General features: G+C 35.6%; 1 protein-coding gene across 6 annotated transcripts; it reads left to right on the top strand.

Annotated features, from left to right (window-relative positions):
* Window positions 1-220: 220 nt before the first annotated feature.
* On the top strand, window positions 221-24,271 carry LOC127062570 (TGF-beta receptor type-1). Of its 6 annotated transcripts, none has more exons than XM_050991054.1 (10): window positions 221-1,555; window positions 4,456-4,570; window positions 6,358-6,515; window positions 8,652-8,806; window positions 11,441-11,640; window positions 15,617-15,850; window positions 16,703-16,933; window positions 17,130-17,470; window positions 17,551-17,790; window positions 17,985-24,271. In XM_050991054.1, the coding sequence occupies exons 2-10, from the start codon at window positions 4,513-4,515 to the stop codon at window positions 18,105-18,107; spliced, it is 1,740 nt and encodes a 579-aa protein (XP_050847011.1). In that variant the 5' UTR covers window positions 221-1,555; window positions 4,456-4,512; the 3' UTR covers window positions 18,108-24,271. The 6 variants fall into 6 exon arrangements, with proteins under 6 accessions (XP_050847011.1, XP_050847001.1, XP_050847028.1 ...); XM_050991044.1 differs by having other exon boundaries at window positions 222-1,555; window positions 16,700-16,933; XM_050991071.1 differs by lacking the exons at window positions 8,652-8,806; window positions 11,441-11,640 and having other exon boundaries at window positions 225-1,555; window positions 16,700-16,933; window positions 17,985-22,566.
* The last annotated feature ends 320 nt before the right edge of the window (window positions 24,272-24,591 follow it).

Below are 24,591 nucleotides of genomic sequence, written 5' to 3'. Positions count from 1 at the left end.
TACGCCTGTTTCTTCAAAAGTACTCGTATAGTTTCGTGAAAAAAAAAAGAAGTAGATAAGCCGATAATTTTTGAAGTTCGTGCGTCGGTAACGTCGCTTACTGGCGAACGTAGTACTATCGAGCGCCGCTAGGTGCGCTGGGAGCAGGAATAGAGCGCGGTATGGTGGTGGAGCGGCAGCAGCATCGACATTAGCGAATCGCGAGTCGTAGCAGAGTGATCGTCATAGCGCATCGCGCGAGTGGTGGCAAGTGTAAGAAGAAGTGCGTGTGATCGGCGTGACAACGCGACGACACGACGACGGCGAAGACGAGAATCTTTCGGAGGAGCGAAATTTCCGATGCGGATGGGTTCGATAGAAATAACGAGAATTCGTCGGAGATTATAGAGTGTCGCGTAGGAAGGAGAAGAAGAATAGTAGTAACGAGGACAACGACAGTGACGGCGACAGAGGGGAGAGTATCGAGGTGGAGGTGGAGAAGGAGGAGTTTGCGAGGGTGAAAGAGAGAGAAAGAGAGAAAACGAGTTGCGGTGTGATGGTCGTTCGACTTCGATCAAAAAGAACGAAGAGAGAGAGAGAGAGAGAGAGAGAGAGAAAGAGAAAGAGTGAGTGAGTGAACGAGAGGAAGAGCGACGATAGGCCGGGCTTCTAGCTAAGAAGCAGCGGATGGTTGTAAAATGGCGGCGGGGCCGGTTGTGTGGCGACTGCTAGGAAGTTGGTCGGTGAGCATCGACGTCGTTTGATTCAACTGGATCGAAAAGAGAATAGTGGAGGAGGATCGTCGTGGTGGAAGAGAGGATTCGTTGGGTAAGAGAGGAGCGGAGTTGGGACGAAACGGAGGGAGCGCGGGCTCGCACGATCTTCGAAGTAATTCCGCGCCGTTGGTGAAAGATGCCGCATCCGTGCCGGTAGTGAATAATTTGCTGGTGTAATGCTGCGTACGAAAATCGCGATGTGATCCGTGTGCATTGCAAGAAAAAAAGAAAGAGAGAGAGAGAGAGAGAGAGAGGTAGTTAAAGGGAAAGAAATCGGTGCAGTGCTTTGCACTTGTTCGAAAGGAGAGAGAGAGAGAGAGAAAATTTTTTGTGGGCTTTTTCAGTCCGTCGTGGATTTATCGTGGTCCATCAACGTTGTTGGAAAAAGAAGAAGAAGTGGTGGAGAAGGGGGAGGAGAAGGTGACGAACGTTCGACGATAGAAAGATGACAAGGTCGTCGCGTTCTTCGACGTCGATGTCGAGCCGTGGTTGTTGTTGTTACCGCTGCTGCTGTCGTCGTCGTCGCCGGTGCAGTTTGGCAGGAGCCGCGAATGCGACCGCCAGGAAAGCTGCGGAAAGCGTTGCCATTGAGCAGCTTAGTGGGCGTTACGATTGAGGATTTCATTCCTCTTTTCCTCGGAATCGTTCTTTTCGCCGTTGGAAGTGGAGGAAGAGGAAGAGGAGGAAAAAACGGTGGAGGAGGGCGAGGAAGAAGATGAGAGGCGCACGCGGAAGTTGTTCCGCGAGTGTTCTCGCACTAGCGCTGTTTTATTTACTTTACGCATCCTATCCAGTGGACGGTTAGTATCTTTTTCTATGATTATATATCGTATGTATAGAATACGTAGATAAGTAGAGTAGCGTAACGTGCTCAATGTCCTCTGCTCGCGTTTACGTGCGTACGTCGTTTGGAGATATGTATGTACGATGTGTGTGTGTGTGTGTGTGTGTATACGTACGTATGACGATGTATATATGTACGTATGTACGTACGTGAGCCAGACGTAGAGGGAAGGCGCGGAACCGTGCGCGTTCGACCGCACGCGCCTTCCCGCTCTTTTCCCTTTACGACCTATGTAAAGTGCGTAACGTTGCGTAAGCAACGAGTCGGTGAGCCCGAGAATGGCCGATTCAATTTCTTCCGTTCGAAGATTCTGCGTCTGCTACGTACTTATATATGTTTATATATGCCTCGTCCATATACGTACACATGTGATACATATACATGCGCTCGAAAAAAATTATGTGGACACATGTAATATCGCTGAACGTGATCCATTCGACCTTTGCTTTTTACATTCTACGCTTCTTTTTATATTAAGTATTCCCGATAATTGATGCTAACGATTAGCATGATAATCGTTCGGGCAAAAAATGTAGTCCTTCTTTGCTAATGTTTCTTACTATCGTCGAAGTCTCTTGTAATTGACGAGATAAGCGACGGTGTTTATGAAAGCGATCTAACTTCGTATTTCATTTTTACTTGTTTCTGATAAATAATATAACATAGTATTTGTTTTCGTGACAAGACCGAAGCATGGATAGCGAGTCACTGTCTTGACGGATAATCGTCGATAGTCGATACGCAATTTTCTCAGCAAATAATATATCTTGCGAACGATCGATCGATCTAATGTGATATCCTTCTATCCAATGAGAGAGAAATAGAGAGAGAGAGAGAGAGACGAGACGAGACGATTCTATTAACGAGACATATCTTATTATAGGTACTCTCGCCAGTTCGTACTTATAACCGATGAAAGTCGATTTTCATTAAAACCCATACGTTCTTTTTACTTCTCGTTCATTAAATTATTTTTCGTTCTTGATAATCCGTAATCATGTAAAATGTTAGAGCATTTTAATTTCAAGATATATCTTGTGTAGGTCAAAGTTTTAAGAACGTTAAACCACTTAGTTTCTCTCGTAATACATTCATTCATGATATTGTTACGTAGTCGATTTGTAAACGCGATGTTCGTGTTTTGTTGTTTAAAGAAAAAAAAAGGAAAAAAAAAGAGAGAAAAAAAAGGGAAAACAGGAAAACAGAAAAAAATGTGTCAAGGAAGATTTATAATTTTTAATGAAAAGCGTACTTCGTTTCGAACGGACTTCCTCTTTTCTTCCCCGTATTCAAATCATTGCTTCGTGTTTATACTTTATAAGCAATCGTATATTATTACGATGGCTTCTTTTCTTTTCTCGTAGTCTCTCGGAGTGGCTTCGCATTATCGCCATAAATGCGAACGATTGACGAAAGTGCTCGGATGCTTCTTTTCTTCTTCTTGCATCAAAGCTAACGAAGGGAAGACATTCCCCTAACAAGATCAATTTGAAACTATGTATGTACGTTAGTAAATACATACATAGTATATTTCTCTAATAACCGATATAATTATTCACCGTGTAAATTGATTTTACTAGGACATATACACTTACGAACAGATTGAAAATTCAATATCGTAATGATTTCGTTTTATTAATATCCTTATCTTTCGATCTTATTGTGTTATTGCTGTTAAGCTGAGAGATAGAGAGAAAGAGAAATATATATATATATATATATATATATATATATATGTATGTATGTATGTAGGTATGTCAAATTTGCGAATAGAGAATTTAAGGTGAGTCATTTCTTGTGTTTACAAAAGTATTAAAGTTTTTATGACACTCGCTCGACTTTAACGATTAAGCGATAACTATCGAAAAGTTTTTCAATAATTAATAGAAACATTTGTAAGGTAGAATCCAGTTTCATTTCCAAGCCTTAGCGGTTTTCGGCTTTCAACGAAAGAGGGAGAGCCATTCGGACGATTTCTTTCTTTGAATTCCGTACGCGGAAGAAGGTCTCGTAGCGGATCTCGTGGGTGCGCAAAAAATTGTTTTATGGAGAGTCGCTGGTATGCGTTGAGTCCAGGTATACTCTTGGATCCCACAGAACATATGTGTATCCCTCTTTTTCTTTTTCTCTCTCTCTCTTTCTCTTTGTATATGTGTTCTCTCGTGCATTTGTATATACGTGTACGTATGCGCGCGTGCGCTCACGCAACAGGGACCGTTCGCGTTCTCTCGTTTGCTTCGTTCAACGCGCACTGTGCGCTAATCACTCGAATTAAACTCGTTTCCTCGAGTCCAACTTGTCCAACTACGATATAACAGTTTCAATTATCTCTGTTGAAAGATCTACCAAACTCGACGAATTCTGATCTTTGTTTTCCTTCGTTATCAATTTTTCGTTGAAGATAACCGTAGAGAAAATGCAGAGTGGAGAGAGTAACGCGTCGTATAATCTCTCTTTCTCTCTTTCTCTATATATCTCTCTGTCTGTCTCTCTTTCTATCTCTCTCTTTGGAGTTTTATTAGCAGAGACAGTCGAGTCACGTTTCAATCTTTTCGAGGATATTTTCTAAGAACAAAACTAGGATAATTAGTTTATATAAAACGATTTACTAAGTATTTAGGAGATAAGCATCGATCTATTGGATTATATTTTATTAGCTTTATTTTCTGTTTGGAAACTAGTAATCAATATTATAATGGAACATAGAGTTATAATCTTGTAAAAAGATTTATTCAACGTGTACTGATTTGGCTTCTTTCTTATAAAACTGTTTTGGAGTAGCGTTGATTATTCAAATAGTTTATAATAAAATACTAATCTGAAATTAAAACGTCATTAAATTTTTCTCTATTTCAGGATTATTGAAGTGCTACTGCGATATTTGCACGGATACTAATCACACGTGTGAAACCGATGGCTATTGTTTTGCCAGTACGAGCTTGGAGAATGATGTCGTCACGTATGCCAGGAGGTAACGCATCAGCATATGGATTTTTTTTCTCTCCATCCTCTTATTTCTCGCACATCAATACAGATGTCAACGGATACGTTGCACTTCGATGGTACAAACGTATGTTTATCGATCGTCAATACTCGTGGCGCATACGCGGTATACCGTGCCTAAGTCTTTCAAATTTCTCGTGCAATCCCTCCGCGCGTTTAAACAAAATTTCTCATTTAATGACCAATTATCGTCGTGTAAAAAAAGTGCCTTGAAAAATTACAAAAGCAATGATTATTATCATGATCGTCAATTTTTCTTTTAGGGTATCGTGGCACGTGATTTTTTGTATTTTTCTATGATCGATCGTTGAATACGAATATATATACATATATACGTATATATGTATATACGTACATAGCGAGTATATAGTAAAAGGGCTCGTTACGATCGATTTCCCCGTCAAGTTGAGGCTTTTTAGGAACATTTTAGCTTCCTTTTCGGGCTAGTCGCCAAGGCACGAGGCACGATTAGCGACTGTTTCGGTGTTAGTCGAAGTACGCTTCGATGGATACGAATTATCGTTGTTGTCCGCCGCTCGTCGCGATGGTAACGTCCCGCGTCGAATTTTCATCGACTTTCATCGGCCATCGCGAAATCGTCCGTCCGCTTCTTCGTTTTCTTTTCATAGTTTTAAGATGTTCGAAGGGAAAGGTATTCGACATTATTTTCCGTTCTTTCTTTATTTTTTTTTAATAGCATGTTGGGGGTAGCCACGAGTGATATTTTTCTCATCTACTTCGTTGATCTTCCAGAATCGTTCTCGAATCATTAAACTTTGTGGCTACTTATTTGACTCATTTGATTTTTGTATATTTTCGAGGATACTCTTTTATATATATATATATATGTATGTATATATAATTGATATTATAATACTTGTAATATTAATCAAAAGGCTCACGAGTCGAATTCGATCAGAAATTTGTCGGAAAAGTGAGAAAAGGAAAAAAAGGAACGAAGGAAGGATAAGAAGGAAGGGAAAGTCGTAAAAAGAGGGAGAGAAAGAAAATAAAAAAGCGAATGTAGCGATCGAAAGCACGGGAGGTCGAAAGTCAAAAGATAACACCGCGGTCGTCGAGTGCAAGACAAACTCGGCCTCCGACTCTGCAAATGAAAAGTCTCTTCTCTCTTTATCGTTTTATTGTTACCTCGTATCGATATGATGGACACACGTAAAAGTCCGCGAGTTTTCATGATTAAATGAAGTCAACTAGAGAGATGCCAATGAAAATTGCAAAGTCGATCGGAAAGTTAGTTAGGGTTGTTTATAGTTCGAAGGTATCATCGTCGAATCGTTTATCGATCCACTTCAATCGCAAACGCAGACACAGGACACGTCGATGAGAGCTTTATAGACGTCAAGCAAACTCGTAGCGTCACTACGAGCTAGCAGACGCGTGGACGCTGGCTAAATATTTAATGCGCCAGACGAATAACTCGGTCTGGATCGAATCGAAAATAACGCGACCGAGATTATTTGATTGGTCGAGACGCGAAGAACGAGCGAGAGTCGATTTCGCGTTCATCCAATATGATTCGTCGGTCTCGTGTAAAATAATTTAGTGCAAGATATCGTCGTATGCACATAGATGCCTCCTACTCGTCATTCGTTCGATCGAAAATCGTTTATGGAAAGGGACAAACACTTTGTCGTTTGAGTTTCTTCGATTTAGCTCTAGTAAGGAAACGAAGATGATGTGGCCAAAAAGTGCACAATTTTTCGTACTAAACGTAAGATTGTGATGTTGTGAAAGGTGCCTCGACCGAAGGTGTTGGTTCCCACCGGAAGAGCCACGTGTCTGCAATGGTAAGCCGGGCATCTATCGTTCCCGACACTGCTGCGATAAAGACTTCTGCAACCGGAATTTACATCCGGGTTTACTGTCTTCCGCTTCGCCAGAATTACGGCCAGGTATTCAATCTCCGCGGTTTGACCAAACGATGCTTTCATTAATATCACGTGCAGCCTCCTTCATCTTCTTCCTCCCTTTCTTTTTTTTTTTGGTGTGCCGATAATTCCATATATTAAATAGATATTTACGACGAGACAAAGTACTCACACAAAGACACGTACTAACGAGTGATTAGATCGTCATCGATCGAAGTTGTCGCGTTTTCGCGGATTAAAAGGGAGTTTCGTCTTTTAAAAAAATTTCTAAAAAAATAAGAACAATTTTTCTCTTAATTCTTTAACTCTTACCACATCGAATTACACCTCTTCGTTATCGTCTCGCCGAGAACTCGTCTCGACGAATTTTTTGTCGGGTCGTGATTAGCGCTTGAATGCGATGAACACATATAGTTACAGACATATATACATCATACACAAAAATGCGTAGACATATAGACGTAAAAACTCTATGGAACTAACGGTGTAAAAGGCGTTAACACAACGGCAAAAGTTTCCAGCGAGATGAGGTGCATTCCTTACGGTGCTCGTTTATTTTATTTGTACGATTCACGGAAACGTACGTTTTTGCTTTAAAAAAAGTTCAAACCGGCTAGTTTTTTGATATCGTTTATCTTCTCGCTTTTTTTTTTTTTTTAACGGGAAATTCCAAAATAAAAAATGATCATTGGAAAAACAAAACCCACTCTTTGCACGTAAATCATGATTAACTATGATTTTATGACGCGAATATATTCGAACAAATGCGAACATAAATATAATAGTTCAATTTGATTAGAAATATAAATCAAAATTAATACAAATTTTTGTCCGTGCCCGTAAGAGAATGCTCTTTCTTTTGCTATATAAACCAATACTTACTACCGTGTTTGTAATTTTTCTTCTTTGGTTGTTTTTTTTTTTTTTTTGAGAGAAAGAGAGAGAGAGGGGGAGAGAGAGAGAGAGAAAGATCTTTAACTAACCGATTCTTTTTGTCTTAGTAGTTGCACTGTGATTATCGTGTGCTCTTACAGATCGCCCTCTGAGAGCTTCCTGGAGCGTGTTCGTTTTTTCGCCTTTTCCTTCCTTCTTCTTCTTTTTCCTCCTTTTCGAGAGAAATCGTCAAGTGATTCGATGACGATCCGTGCCAATTAACGCAACTACCTTACACTTTACACCTCGTTTTGGTTTGTGTTCAGTGTTATCCCCATACCTTTCTTTGTTTTATCTATTTTCCTTTTTCACTTTTTTTGCCTTGCCCGTGACAGAAATTGCGTGATGCGAAAATAACGACAGAGAGAAAGAGAGGGAGAGAGAGAGAGAGAGAGAGAGAGAGAGAGAGAGAGAGAGAGAGAGAGAGAGAGAGAGAGAAAGAGTGCGAGAAAAAGAGAAAGAGAGAATTTCAGGAACAGCCAATCCACACGCACCAGGCTACCCCCACCGTAACGTATTTTATGTATACGACGGAGTGTTGAGTTGCACGGTATTTTTCTTCAACCTTTTTTTCTTTTCTTCGATTGTTCTTCTGCCTTTGATTTCTTCCTTTTTTAATTTTTTAATTTTTTTTTCTTTTTCTTTTTTTTTTTTATTCAACCCACCCTCGTTTGCGTTGATCCATGTGTTTCCTGGACGAACTCTGCGTTTTGTTTTTCTTCTTTTTGTACTTAGCGAGTTCAGTTGAATTGACTCGACCTGCGAGCGACTTACATACGCGTGTTTTGGCCATGAGATGTCTTTAGAATATAAAAAAAGAAAATTTAGTGTTATCGCGAAGCAACACTTCGATAATCTTCCAGCTAAACGGGGAGTTAATAAACTCGATGTCGCTCTTTTTCATCGTTCCTTGCGGTCGCGTATGCGTTTGTATGCATTTCTAAAGCATGATGAGAGTTAATAAAACAAAAAAAGAAATAAACCGAATTCAACGTTCTCGTCGGTAATAACAAGTATTATCTAGAAAAAATGAAAAAAAAAAAAACAAAAAAAGAAAACAAAAATAAAGACAAGTTTTAACAGTTTGTCAACGTCGCGTATAATATCGAATTTATCGATTTTCAACGTAGCTCCGTCTCTAACGAGAACGAGAACAAGAACAAGTGTTCTCTCTTCTTTTTTTGGTTGGTCCGTTTTGTCTGAAACTTTTGCAAAATCGGCTTGAAGGTGCGTGCACAAACAGCTGTCGTCGTCGCAGCCCGAGCCGCTCATCTTCTGCATGACGAGCGACTCGCGAAATACGACCTTTGTCATCGAGTGCTGCAAAGAGGATTTTTGCAATCGGGATCTGAAACCTCAGCTGCACCCTCGCAACAAAGAAGGTAGGATCAACCGAGAGCTCCGGAGATAACGGAAATTCCGCAGGTGGCACGGGCTTTCGCTGTGATTTTATTTATTTATTTTTTTCTCATTTTTTTTTTTTAATTTATCTCTCTCCAGCTATTCGCTAATTCGTGCTATTCTAACGCTAATCAATCGTCCTTGCGCGAACGCGAGCGAAAAGACACACTTTCGCTTTTATGTATGTATTGTATATAGTATATCATACTTGTATGCAGATCTATTGCCGTATCAAACGTTTACGTGCTTTTCTTAGATTCTACAACGATGCTGCTGCTATTTGCTATTTACACGCGGTAACTACTTTTGCATAATACCTGATCGAATCTGTACATACATATGTACATATAGCATAAGTGAACTGTGACGTTTTGTGTCGTGGCTTGCAACTGTGTGTTGCGAACAATCACGATCTTCCTTGAATTTTTTTATGAACTTAGTCATTATTCCATACAGTGACTTATTCAAAGAATAATTAAATAGAAAGTATATATATATATATATATATGCTAATTAATGTTCGAGTTTGAATCATCGAATAAGATATAAATAGATCCTATTGAGAAAAAAGAAAAAATTATATAGAATATTTGATGTAATTATACGAGTGATAACTTCTTCCGCAGTTCGCACAAGTCCACAGTAGAGTGAAGTGGTTCTTAGAAATTTATTATCAGAACGAATCGACCTTTGAATTTCTCTTCTTCTTCTTTCTTTTTTCTTTCTTTTTTTTTTTTTTTTGAAATTTTTAACGCGAACAAGGAGACCTTGCCACCTACGGAAGTTCCGATTGCTTCGAGGTAGCTATTTCCTGCCTTGTTTCACTTCGCCTCTGTAAAACTTAGAGACCTCTAGCATATTTGGTAATAGTTGTTACCAAACTTATGTATGTATATATGTACATACATTGTACGTAGATATACATATAATATATACACGTATCGAGCTGAACGTAATTGAAAAAAGTAGCGATGGCATGTTATTCTATTTGATAACTTTTTTCTTCATTTCTCTTTATTTATTTTTCTCTTGCCTCTCCTTTTACTTCTTCTTTTTCTTCTTCTTCTTCTTCTTGCACTTTTCTCGAACGAAATCTTCGTTGCACCGCTACAGATAACTGTCCAACGTGCGAGAAGGATATCGCAACTTTTGTACATACATACGTTCTTCTTTCACTCCTTCTTTTTTTTATTCTTTGTCGGGCAACTCCATCTTTTCCTTTTTTTTTCTTTTTTCTTTTCTTTTTTCTCTTAAAATGCATTAGATGTACATATGTGTATATATATTTCGATTCTAATTCTTCAATATGGAGTACAAAATAGTGAGATCAAATTTGTAGGTAGATGTGGGATAAATATTAAGTAGACATTTATGATTTGTAAGAAATCGATGTAAAGCGAATGGTTTTCTTTACTTTGTTTGTTTATTTATTTATTTATTTATTTATTTTTTCTTTTTCGCATTTTTTATTACATTGAAAAAGACAAAGAAAGAAATAGTCGTTTCCTTACATCGATGACTTTTAAAATTTTTTCTATTTCCACTATGCATGCTCTATTCTTAACCAAATTAATTCGTTAAGCACTTATCACCTCTATGCTATCTATTACTCATCGATGTATATATTTGAACGACCATAACGACGTAACGAGAAATATAATACTTCTTTTAACGTATTCGAACGCTTCTTTGGTGCTGACCACTTTAACGTATTTTAGGTAACATTTTCGCGCAGTTACATATTTACATTTTCGAGGAAGGGATACAAATTAATGATATTATATATATTTTCAGTATTCCACTGATCGATAGACATCCTGACCTGTGACCTCTACGTGTCCCGTATATATCCATCATTCGAAATATCTTCTCATGTGTAAATATTTCATGATTTGTTCTTTTTGGTTCGACCTCTCGTTAAAACCAACAAACAAATTTAAAAAAAGAAACAAAAACAAACACTACAGACACGAAGGATCATGGAAGTCTTAGCATTTAAAATGAGTAGCATCGATTTTTATACTCATTTTCTTTAAATGTACACATATGTACGTATGTATGTATTCCGAACATCAATACCGCAAATATGGTAGACAAAATATCCAACAATTTTTTTTTATTTTTTTATAATGACTATATCAAGATGGTAATAATTTTTACAAAATATTTTCTTCGATAGCTTGTCGAGATTTTCTTTGGTCATAAAAAAAGGAACGTTTCAGATACATTGAATAAAAAAGAAGATGTCGAATATATTTTCTTTAATGTCTTCTTTACATCCAGATGGGAATAATTTTTACAGAATATATCCTTGAATATTTTATTTAAATTTCTTGTGGCGATAAAGAAAAGGAACGTTTCAGATAACTTTTTATCAAAGAGAAGTCGAACCGGAGAGTAGTGACGTTGCATCTTTTTCTTCTTGCATTTAATCTTTCCATCTCCTTCTCATATATATATGTACATATATGTATGTATGTATGTATGTATGTATGTGTATATATGTATATATATATATGTATATCTCGGCTAATCGTGCAGAAAACACCGAGAACGAAAGGAGAAAAGACGTCCTTCACAAGCGGAAATATTCGTCAATGAAACATTGTTCTCAGGTGTTACAATAAGACGTACTTCTTCCCGGGGCCCGAGTACTCGGTCTGGTGTACAACGAACATCACCCAGAATGATCCTGACGGTATCAAGTCTGTTGTTGCTTGCTGCGACCACTCCGACTTCTGCAATCGCGAGCTAACTTTGCCTGTTGACGAACTGAAGTTTCCACGTTCTCGAAACGACAACGACCTCGAAGGAGGTACAACGAGAATCGCCGTGCGTGCTTTCCTTTTCAAGGACGATGTCGCCTCGTGAAACCGTTTTCTCTCTCACACAGCCCACGTCTTCTTTTTCGTTTTACCTGTTTGATTTGAACTCAAACTGTCTTTCTTTCGAATTAATTTCTTTTTTTCTTTTTCGTTTCTTAACTCTATAACGCTATATAACTTTTCAATTACACGCTTTATATATTTGTAATTTTTATTCATTCATTTATTTTTCTTTTAAATTATATTTAATTTCGTCAGTAAATTAATTGTTAGTTCATATCATAGAAGGTTCATTTTTCTCAAGTATAAGTTATACTTATTATATATTATAGTACAGTATAGTTATACTGGTATAAAAGTTATCGAATAAGTTTCATTTTATATAACATTTTTTAGATTTAGCTAGAAACATAAAATTGCGTTATAGAAGATTAATGAACGAAATTTACTATTTATATTTTTATTTTTTTATTGCTTTATTTTTCGTCTACTTTTTTTCTTTATATTAGAAAAACATGTATACACAATATCGTGAGATAATTTTCACATAATTAATTAGTCATAAATTTTCAAAATAATTTGTCTCTAATTACGATAGTTATAGTGTAAAACGGTAATTAGAATTACGGTAATTAGAATCTTTCACCGGATATCATTTATCATTCAAAAGAGTATCAAGATTATAAACGCGATAATATTATCAAGTTTTTATTTCTTCCCTTTACATGCACGGTTGTTTAACATATTCACCACCATGACGGTCACTGGTAGCCATTACTGAGCTTTTCGTTATACGATTTTTCTTCTGTTTACGCCGCGATGGTTACCGATGGGAGATAGGCAAATAAATATGTTACCATCATATTTTTCTTCACTTTGGTACTATAATTTAATTCAGTATTCTATTTTTCTTTTTAATACAATATAGTCCAAGTAGCGTGGGTAGTAGAAAATCTATCAAAATTTATCGCTTGGTGCTGAATACGTTAAACAAACCAATCAATATTCTCCTTTTTTCGTTGCCAAAGCAATTTACATTTACGCGAATTCTCGGAAGTCGGGGCAAGTCCTGGAGAGATCAAGTTTCTTAAGATACAATATTTGGAAAGAGTACGCACGACGATAAGAGAGAGAGAGAGAGAGAGAGAGAGAGAGAAAAGAAGAAAGAAAAAAAATCAGGCTTTTTTACCTTCGACCTTGGGTGCTTATGTGAAAGATCGTTTTGGGCGTTCATTAGCATCGCTCCATATCTCGTTTGCTCGTTTCTCGTTTCTCCTTCATATCTTGCTTCCACCTAGCTGATTCCACATATACATACATACATACACATGTATACATGCATTCTGTGTGTCACCGTGTCGGTTGACTAATACACGAGGTCTTTCCAGACGAAAGATAGTCGAGAGATTGCTTACGATTCATCAAGCACGAGACATCTACGAATCTTTTTTACCTCTTTTTAGAGTCTGCATATTTTTCTTTTTTTTTTTTTTTTTTCAATTATATTTTCTGTTTTGAAAAGTATCAAAGAACGGAAAAGTTTTGATGTTCTTTCGTAGTCTCGCATAAGTCGAGATAGTGTGATCATTCTGTTTGCTCTATGATATTCTTACTGTCTTTTTGTTATTAATTATAATGGCTATGTTAAAATAATGAATAAATTTTAGATCGAGAGACAAATTGAACGAAAAGAGAAAGAGAGACAGAAAAAGAGAGAACTGTTTGACTTTTGCTTTTATACAAAATGGAAATAAGATGGTATTAGTCAAGTTAAAAACTAAAAAACAATTATGTATTTTCAATGTACATTTGCTGAGACTTGGACCGGTGGCTTGTGTATCGTTCACATCTATTATTCACGATGAAAAAATGCCGGTGAGATAACGCAGTGTTCATATGTGTTACCGCCGGATAAGATAACGCTTAATATTTTCACAGTTTCTTTTTTCTTATTCTTTTCTTCTTTTTCAACCCGTAAATCTCTTTTTTTCTTTCTTTTTCGTTCTCATATTCTCTGTTGTCTGCTTTACAACGAGAGGCAGATTTTTGGGATAACGATTTGAAGTAAATTATTTTCGTCGAACACTCGTGTTTATCATTTCATGACGGCTCGAGAAAGAATGTCGATGTATCGGAAGTTAGAGTCGAAACATACGTTTGTCGATCGACGATTCAGGATTAAAAATATCTTTTTCGTCTTACGCAATCTTACTTTCAGCGTTCTTTTCAATCCTCTTTGCTTCCTTTCATAAAGTTTGAAGAAGAGAACTACGAGTCGAAGAACATTTTTCAAATTTATCAAGTCAAATAAAAATTAAGTAAAAGTATTGTTTGTAGAATTCGTTTTTTTTACAGAATTCGAAAGTGTAAAAGTTCGACAAGTCAATAAAAAATAAATATAAATTTATTTAGCTCCTTATTGATATATCTATAATGTCGATGATTTTCATCGGTATAAAGTAAAAATGAAACGTAAATTTCGATAACGTATCGATTTCAAGAAATATTTTCTTCGCGTAATATTTCATAAGACGTACCGACTTGAAAAAATATTTTAATAACGATTGAATCGCGATGAATGCAAAAAGTAAAGATAAGAGATAACCGATTTAATACTAAAAAGATAAGAAATTTCGATTTAATTCTAAATACACAAACGCGCGCGTGCGCACATGCACGTGTAAGATACAAAAAGACAGTAACAACGAAGAGTATGTCCTTGAACAAATTTAATTCTTTAAAAGGGCACAGTTTTCACAGGATCTTGATCTATAATATATTTCGAAAATTTTCAACAATTTGCCCTCCTTGTATTCCCCCTCACTTTGTACTTTTTTAAAGGAAAAGATAGATAACTCCAGTAATTATCCATCTTATAGAATAGGTGTTTCAATACATATATGCTTTTCAATGATATGTCTGTCTCATCATATTCATTGCAGTTTTTTTGCATCTTAATTTCGATGGGGATCATTATATATTGTTTTACTGTTCCATTCGTGTTAGGAGATCTATGTCTATCGATGCTATTGGGAAACGAAACAAGATCTATCGATTAAGTTGAGATTTTGTCTCGAAAATTGGTTTTACTGGTTACTACAACGGGATTCGTCAAAATGGTTCTCACGTTTGCTCGTCGGGTCGCGATCTCCGTATTTCACTTAACATGGTTCTTGTTGTCATTAACCCTTGTGTTTTTTTTTTTTTTTTTTTTTTTTTTTTTTTTTCCATGGAGTAACATAACATTAACAGCATCCGCGTGCGTGAAGGAACTACGTCTTGGTGGAAGATGGCGAAGATTTCGAGGTAAGTTCGAAGTTACAATCGCGTTACGAAGATGCACATATACATATATAGATATACATACATACAAACACGTCATATTAATCGGAATGACAATCTCTTTTATTTGTCAAATTCATACCTACCTTGCACGGGGAATAAAAAAAAAGGTATCCTAGAAATGCACGAGACTCTTCTTTCCTAGGTATCACGAAGGATTATTTATCAGGTAGGAAGGGTTTCGTAATCAGACGCAAGGAAATTATCAGCAAAGAAAGCAATCTTTTCTACGGGAACGTCGATGTTATAAGTCGGAGGGAATATGATCGTTTTCCTTTTTCATCTATCCCGTGTTTTGCTTTACTTTCGTTATTGATAATATGTATGTTTGGCTATATGTAGTTTCGCTGATGGGATGCTATTATTGTTGGGGAAGATGGCTATGAAGTGGATATTTTGCTTGCACTTTCAGCTTGTATTAGTAATTTCTGAGAAAAGTCTTTTTTTGTGCATTGTCCTTTCTTCTTGCTTTTTTTTTTTTTCGTACGTGGTTGATGAAACGCTAATTTCGATGAGCAACGAATGTTTGATTTTGCCGTTCGAGAATAGCGTTTTTCTCTACGAGCGATCTTCAGCAATAAATAAATACGCTATAACGGAAAGTCGTTGTCGTCTTGTCAAAAGTGTCGTCGAACGGGGACGATGCGACGTGGGTTACTTGGAAAATGGCCTTGACGATAGCACTTCCTATATGCGCGATCTGTGTGATCGTTATGGTTATTTATCACATACACATGTCGAGGAGAAGTCCTGCAAGACATTTCCCAGATGATTCGTTGGAGGCACCGGATCGACCAATCCTTGGAGGTGTCACCATCAGGGATATGTTGGAAATGACGACTAGTGGCAGTGGTTCGGGTAGGTCGAAATAAATTAAATATATGTTAAGATGTAAAAATTGTTTGAATATCGAGTATCTTTCGAGTTATCTTTTTAATTTGTTTCTGAAAAATGGATACATAAGACACATAATAATCTAGTATTTTCTTTTAGTTAAATTGTCTAAGTAGATGTCATATATATATATATATATATCATTTTAATTTGAAGAAATTTATATATATATACATATATATAGACATGTACAGTGTTCTATAGCTTCGAGGAAGAGCCTCAAACAACACAAACAAATTAGATTCTATACATGAAAACAAAAAAAAAAAACTTATGTGAACATATATCCTATTTGACCTTGTTTTCGAATTATAGCGAATTTCTTCTTCAACGCACTATATTTGCTTATCTTCACAAGGAGTGTTTAAAATGAACTCCTCGCATCTGAACACAATCCTGGAAACGTTTTACTCTTGACTGTCTTACCCTGTCTTACCTCCATTTGTCCAGATATTGTTTAACTTTTTGCAAACCTTGTTCAATTATCTCGCAAAGTATTTCAACACTCTTAACGCTATGGATTTCAGATAACTCTACTAAAATCCATTGGTTCAACGTCAGATATTGAAATAGGTAGATGAAATTAATTCAACTACTTCCATCTTTCTCTAAGATTATTTCACCATAAGACTCGCTATAATTGGAAAATGATAAATAGAATATACGTTTATATAAACTTTTTTATTATTTTCATGGACAGAATTTACCATCGAAACGGTCGGGGATACCCTATATAAATATATTCGACGGTTATCCTACTTAGGTGTATCAAATCGATTAGAATGCTTTTTCCAATGTTCCTTCTCTCCCAAGTAGGTCTGCCACTTCTGGTACAGCGGAGTATAGCACGCCAGATTCAGCTTGTTGAGACGATCGGAAAAGGTCGTTTCGGTGAGGTCTGGCGTGGACGTTGGAGGGGTGAAAACGTTGCCGTTAAAATCTTTAGCTCGCGAGAGGAAAGATCTTGGTTTCGAGAAGCAGAGATCTATCAGACGGTGATGCTGAGGCATGATAATATCCTTGGTTTCATCGCTGCTGATAACAAAGGTATTCTTTTATCATTGCTAAATAGTTTAAATCAATATTACAAAAAATTTAATAATTACAAGTATAATTATAATATAATACTAGTAATAAACTTAATACAATTAGAGATAATTAATTATGTAATATAAAAAATGTATGAAGAAATAAACCGATCGATCTCGATTGTATCTCACACATTGTTCATATTTGCTTTTAGACAACGGAACCTGGACGCAATTGTGGTTAATCACGGATTACCACGAGAAAGGTTCGCTTTTCGATTATCTGAATAGATCGACCGTAGATACGAACGGCATGATTAGAATGGCCTTGTCGATCGCTACTGGTCTGGCACATCTTCATATGGAAATTGTTGGTACGCAAGGTAAACCAGCTATCGCTCATAGAGATCTCAAATCGAAGAACATTCTCGTTAAGACGAATGGTACATGTGCGATTGGTGATCTTGGATTGGCTGTTAGGCATGATGTAATCACGGACACCGTTGATATTCAATTAAATAATAGGGTTGGAACTAAACGTTACATGGCACCTGAGGTAATAAACACGTTGTGTGTGTATATACGTAATAATGTAATCAGAGAACAATTCATTGGAGTTGTTTACATTGACTTTAGGTCTTGGAAGAGACGATAAATATGAATCACTTCGATTCATTCAAAAGAGCAGACGTGTACGCTCTTGGTTTGATTCTTTGGGAAATTGCAAGACGTTGTAACGTTGGTGGAATTCACGACGATTATCAACTGCCCTTTTACGATTTGGTGCCTTCCGATCCTACGATCGAGGAAATGCGTAAGGTCGTCTGTACGGATAGACAAAGGCCCTCCATACCAAATCGATGGCAGTCGATCGAGGTTAGTATGAAAATTTTAATAAACTATCGAGAATTATCTTCTATTCTTAAGTACTTGAAGTTTTTAAAATATTAGTCGATTAGCTTCTTAGTGTAATACGTATTTGATTACATAGCGAACAATGTAAAATAATTAATAGTACGCTTGATATCGTTTCGATCGAACTTGCGAATCTTTAAAAAAATTCTTTGAAGGCTCTACAAGTGATGTCGAAAGTGATGAAGGAATGTTGGTACCATAATGCCGCGGCAAGACTGACCGCACTCAGGATTAAAAAATCTCTGGCCAATTATGGCGCTATGGAGGATCTGAAATAAAGTGTCGAGAAGATTAGGAGGGACCATTCCGAAAGTGTCAGTGTTGTTATGCTTCGCAAATATAGGATATGCGATCGTAAACTATACGTGAATATATGAGAACATTTGCATAAACTTTATTCCATTATGCAAGATATTCCAGAAGAATATAGAACGGATCTTTAAAACCCAGACGATTTACAAATTGTATTATTTATATAGTTTATTTCTTCTTTTTTTTTTGTTTTCGAAATTCAATCGAGAAGTAGTGAATTCTTTTTTACGATTTGTTAATATTTTTCAAACAAATCGTCGAAGATCTTCTAACTCGTTAATTATTATTATAATTATTTTTTCTTCCATTGGTTAGAACACAACGACAAAGGTAAAGTCAATCGAAAACTCGGAAAAAGCTTTTGGTTAATCGAAAGATAATCTACGTTACATTACTGCTGTATATTTATTATAATACTATAAAGATAAACTACATAAATTTATTCCGTAGTGACGTTTATGGATTAATATTAATCGATAATTATAAGTTTATATGTTAGTTCGCATACGTGTGCGTAAGCGATTACTTGAGAGCAGTGTCGATTAACCAAATGGTATTTCGAATAAGAATAGGGTAATATAATGAAACTGACTTTTATTTGGTCGAATGTGTTCTATCTATGAATATTGAGGAACGAACCGGAATATTTTAGATATTGGACACTTCTTTATTTATTTTACGATGTTCCGGACAGTGTTTCTATTTCCAAATACTTTTTTCACACATTTTTCAAATTGAACTTATCGTCGATGTTTTAACAGTGCGAGCAGAAACCAAACTTTCCGAGAGCATGTACCATATAACGTGTGTTACAAGAGAAATACATGTACGCAGAGAAATTTCTTTTTTTTGGCAATGCAAGCGGGATGCTGGTATTAAAAGAAAACAAGTAAACAAAACGTGCAGGTAATTTTCATATTTCTTATTTTCAACGAGTCTATGTACGTTTTTTTTTTTTTTTTTGCGAAATCGAATCGATTTTTTCGAAGGAATGCAAGCAAGAATCATGATCATGAAAATATTTCTTGATTTACAATTTATGATAAAAATTTTCGAACGTTAAAGTAGTTGTAAAGTTTCCTCGTGTGAAATCAGTGAGACGCAAAAAGATAAGTTTTACATTGAAACAAAACTATCTCAAAAAAGAAATGTATTTGATAAATCGCGATTGCATAATATGAGGAGCCTTATCGCGTTTTCGTTGACATTGGAAGGCCTTTTATCTACGACCAGTTATATTTACTGATTGACTTAAATATACGTATATACGTATATATGCGCGTGCGCGCGCGCGCACGCTTATAATGTCTTTAATGTAGATGTAACCAAATGTTTTTCTTAAGACGTAAGTTTTGCGTAATATTAACGCAAGTTGATCGCGACATGCAACGGTATACCCCGCGAGTATGTCGAAACGTGTTTCCTTTGTAACACAGGAAGGCTGAAATTGAAGGGTGCTAAGCTCAAGAGCAACTGTAAAGTAGTATGAAAGAAGGAGAGCAAGTGAGTTAGTGGTAGCGAGAGTGGCTTGCGCGAGTATGAAAGAAAGAAAGAAGAAAAAAAAAAAGAAATGAAAAATTGTGAATGAGACGCTAATAATAAAAAGTAAAAAGAAAAAAAAAGAAAAGAAAAGAAAAGAAAAAATAAAAAAAAGGATGGAGAAAGAGAGAAAGATGATACATTGGAGAATCTATATTTTCGGGAATTTTTTAACGGAATGATAAAGGGAAGAAAGATAAAAAGAAAAAGAAGAAGGGGATGAAAAAATGTTATCATCTTAACGAGTTACAACTTATAAATTGTTGTACTTGTTATTTACGAGCACAATTTTCTACTATTTTCTCAGCATCTTTCTTTCGTTTCTTTTTTTTCTCTCTCCCTCTTCTTCTTCTTCTTCTTCTTCTTTTCTTTCCTTTCTTTTTCGCGTTCAGAACGACGATCAACACGAGAACGAGCATTGTTCGGTATTTGTGCGATATATTGTGTATATTGTATGACAAAAAGCAATCATTACGAACGGGAGTTTATAAATTTAGAATAGTGTGAGATCGAATGGACGTATGGTATGTTATTGGTTAGCTTTATTAGTAATTATCTTGTCTCCTAATGAACATTAACACTTTCATTACGACGGAATTGTTTGTAAAGTATAACATTTAATATTTTTTCGTACTATGCGAATTATTGGTTTCTTATTTAAATCACATTAAATTAACATAGAATGAATTATACAAGAATATCAAGATATGTTAATTCATACAGAATTTTGTTAAGTATCTATAATTATTTTTAATATCAGCTAGAATGTTGAACGTTGAGTGATTATAGTTGCTTTAGTAAGAAAAAAGTTAAATTTATCTGACTTTTGTGAATCACGGAATAGCTGTTTGGAATGAAAACGATAAACAATAACTTTCCAATTTTTTGAAAGTGATTGAAGTGAAATGAAATATTTAAATGGATCAAATGAAATCAGGTAAATTTTTCAATCATTTCAAAGTCGTTGTTTATTATTTTATTCTTTAGAAACAGTAGCCTGATGAGAGTTTAATGTTTATTAGAGAATAAGATATTTACTAACGAAGCTGGCGATGGTAATTTTGTATTGGAGGAATTATGCGAGGACGATTGAAAATAATGCAATGATTCCGTACGTAGTAATGCTCGCGTGATAAGAAAATTCGTCAAAGACGAAAGAAAGAAGGCGAAATAGAGATAGAGATACATAGATGAGGGAGAGTGATAAAGACAGAGAGGGAGAGAGAGAGAGAGAGAGAGAGAGAGAGAGAGAGAGAGAGAGAGAGAGAGAGAGAGAGAGGGTCAAATAATCTTCGTCATCCAATAATCAACGTAAAAGTCTGCGACGTTACAATTAAATATTATTACGTAGAAAAGGCAAGAGTCCTTTTAAAACACATAATCGTATTTTTATATTGTTTTTTACCGATGACGCCGCGCTCGGTTGCCGTACTCACTTTCTCTTCCGTTTTCTAAAGCCACCGATCGGTGGAAAGATACTTCGGAATTCACGTACGTATGTATAAGTTGCAAAATATTAGTGCCTACGTTTGGACGAAAGGAAAGAATTTTTTTTCGTATTTCTTTATAACAGTATAATTATTCAAGATACAAGGTAGAATAACGAAAGAAAGAAAGAAATCATTTTTGTTTCCCTAATCTCGGCAAAGAAGCGAACATACATTTGTTCATTGGCTTTTGTAACGATGTAAGAACGAATTAACGTTTAACCCAACTGCCGCAGATTGCGATAGAAATAAAAGACTGAGAAATATTCAAATAATAGTACGGGCTGGATACATATCTCACAGGGTTTATGCGAACTCTTTTTAATAAACATAGCAAACAATGTAGATTATCCTTTACGAAAAAGATACGATCGACAGGATCGCAAATTTCATTTCTTCTCACATTGCGACAAGTATCTTTTCTTTTTAATCAGAATTGAAACTATGGATTATATCCTGCCACACCGTACGATTTTATTCTATTAATGGCATAACGAATCACATGTCCCAAGACTGTCTAGATTTTAAGCTGGTCGGTCACTCGTTGACCATTATTTACGATCTTACCGAATCTTAGGGACCTAATGAATGAGCAGTCAATTTGAAAATAACAAATGTCTCTCGATAGCTTTGATTATAATTATACTTATATCATCCTCGCATGTAAATCGTAACGAACAAATGGTCCGAAGTAAAAATCTATTTGCTCACCTTTTATGTACATTCCTATTACGAAGTAGGTTAATTTATAAAATGCGTAAATGAGAGGACGAGCCGTACGCGTCGGTGAATCTTTAAACACGATTCGCGTGGTTAAGTAAATTCATTAGCCATTTCGATAAACGAACGTGGGCCTTTCATCGACGCGAAATTTCTGCAGATATTTCCATACTGCTAGTACAACTCTGTGCCAATACCCAACCGAATGTTAACTAAAGCAAAAAACCAGTTATGATATAATATTAGCTGCATCATCTTCGTAATTACATCCTCGCCACCTCCTTTATAATAAATACACATATACATACACACATATAGATACATACGCATAGGGATGATACATATACACACGATATACATATAGCTAGGTCAATCTTTTTAAGCTCTGCAAATGTGAGTTATACAGGAAGTCAGAAGAATTCACATTGATGAAACGTCTAAACATTGCCAGTATCGTTCGAAGCAATCTTTTTTGCCGAGAATAAGAACAGATTATTTTCCCAATTGAAATATGATGTGTTTCCGAAGCGTCGAACCAGTTTCATTAAAATATTCGACGATGCTAAACTGCCAAATAAGATTTTATCCTCTATCGTTCTTTCTTTCCATATTAATGATTTAAGTCGAAACTTGTACAAATGGAGAGTAACAATAAAACGAAGAAAAACGTTGCATCATTGCGGCTGCATTTATGTCAGTATCGATATCGTTAGAAGGAGGAAGTTGTATGTATGTACCTTTACGATGATATACTATACATACACGGATTATATATATATATATATATATATATATACATATATATATATATATATATATATATAGCGTTTAATTTATTTTAACACTTTTCCAGTTAATTAATGAGGTATTGCGAAGCAATCGTTAGATACAGTTAGGACACGCATACTCACGCGGAACAAATTTCTATGTCGCATTGTTTTTTTTCAGCGAAAATAGATCGGTAGAGTCTTGAAGCTATATATGCCGGTATATAAATAGCGAAACGAAAAAGTAAACAAACAAACAAACAAACAAATAAAGGATACGAAAAGTGATTCCAAGCGTGTGAAGTGAGCTCTTTTTATAACTACGATTGTAAATAAGTAGACTGTATCTGAAGCTTTCCAAATCATGGAGTACGATCTTTTTTTAATCGTTGAGAAAGAAAACTTCGAATAGGAAAGGTTTTAATGAATTAAATAAGAAGAAAAAAAATGCGAGTAACCAGTTTGAAATTTTCAAGTTGATCGAAGAAATTTTAGGGGATGTCCACGATTTGGAAAATATTACTGAGGTTACGAAGACAACAAAGTTAGCGATAAATAGTGATAATCGATATAACACAGCTTGATTTGCTCCTTCTTCCTTTAGCTGAAAGCTTCATCGAACCTTTTCTTATTCTTTTTTATTTCTTTTCCTTTTTTTTTTCTTTTAACATTTTGATGATGGCTGGATACCATATTGGCATCGTTTGTATATCAGTACTTATAAATCGGAAACCTATTAATCAGCTTTTCTCCTGTCTGTAATTATGGATCAATAACTCGTTAACATACTTTAGGACAGTGATGTTTTTTGTTTATATGAAGATTATATGAAGGTAAATTTAAATGATGGTGGCTTCAATGCTTCTCTCCCGATAAGTATATTATAATTAGACTACGAAGGATTATGCGAAAAACGGTTGCGATTATGTGAGAAATTCCGGTGATTCGCGAGAATGTGCCGTTAAAGTGTTAATAATTATTATTCTACAAACATATGATTAATTGGAATATTGTAATAATGCGAAAAGAGTACAAGTTTATAGGGAATCGCAAGATAATTGATAAGAGATTTCTTAAATGAAGAATTAGATTTTTTATTTTCATCAATCAAGAACGCGATCTTTGGCCTATTCTTCTCTTAACACGCATAATATTTGTTATTCTCGAAAATATATATTAATTTGTATCGTAAGGATCCTGGTGAAAGGTATATAAATATTTCGTACAACCAACTTAATTAACAATAATTCAAATGTGATCTTTTATTATTTTGTTTTATCTTTTGTTTTTTTTTCTTTTGCGAAAGTACGAAAGGGAACACAAAAATATCGAGCGAATTTTCCAATTCTCCTGTTTTTTTTTTTATAATATATTACGCCTTTATATTCAAAGTAGTGTAATTAATTTTAAGAACGTATCTATCTCTTTAATTTTTATCTAATCATATTATTATTATTATTACGACTTTGTTAAAAGTTTTTATTTCCTTCTTCTTTATTTCTTTCTAATGTATAATAATCCTGTAAATAACGATGTAAATGTTATTATTCGATGAATTGCGTATCGATAGAATGAACCCTTGTAATTTTCGTAATGGATGGTTGGATTTACGAGTGACGTTGTTTTTTATTCATCAATAGCCTTTTTATCTATAACGGATGATTTACGGAGTGTTTTATGTTCGTAGACACTTAGGTTGATGGCTGTAAAAACCTATGCGGTAACGACAATCCAGAATTAAATTATACTTCGTTTCTATACGATGAGCAAGTGGTAGCGTCAGCGTATACCAACGTGTCGAACCAAGTAAGTGATTCCACCATTTGCCACGAGTTTTTTCCATGAGATACGATCCTTAGCAAGCTGTTTCCACTGGCTGTTTCCACTGGCTGTTTAGAATGTTAAATGCAGCCATATCGCGCTTAGCGTAATTCTTA

This window comes from Vespula vulgaris, chromosome 1, assembly GCF_905475345.1.
Source record: "Vespula vulgaris chromosome 1, iyVesVulg1.1, whole genome shotgun sequence".
Lineage (NCBI taxonomy): Eukaryota > Metazoa > Arthropoda > Insecta > Hymenoptera > Vespidae > Vespula > Vespula vulgaris.
This window is presented reverse-complemented; position numbering and strand designations above follow the sequence as displayed.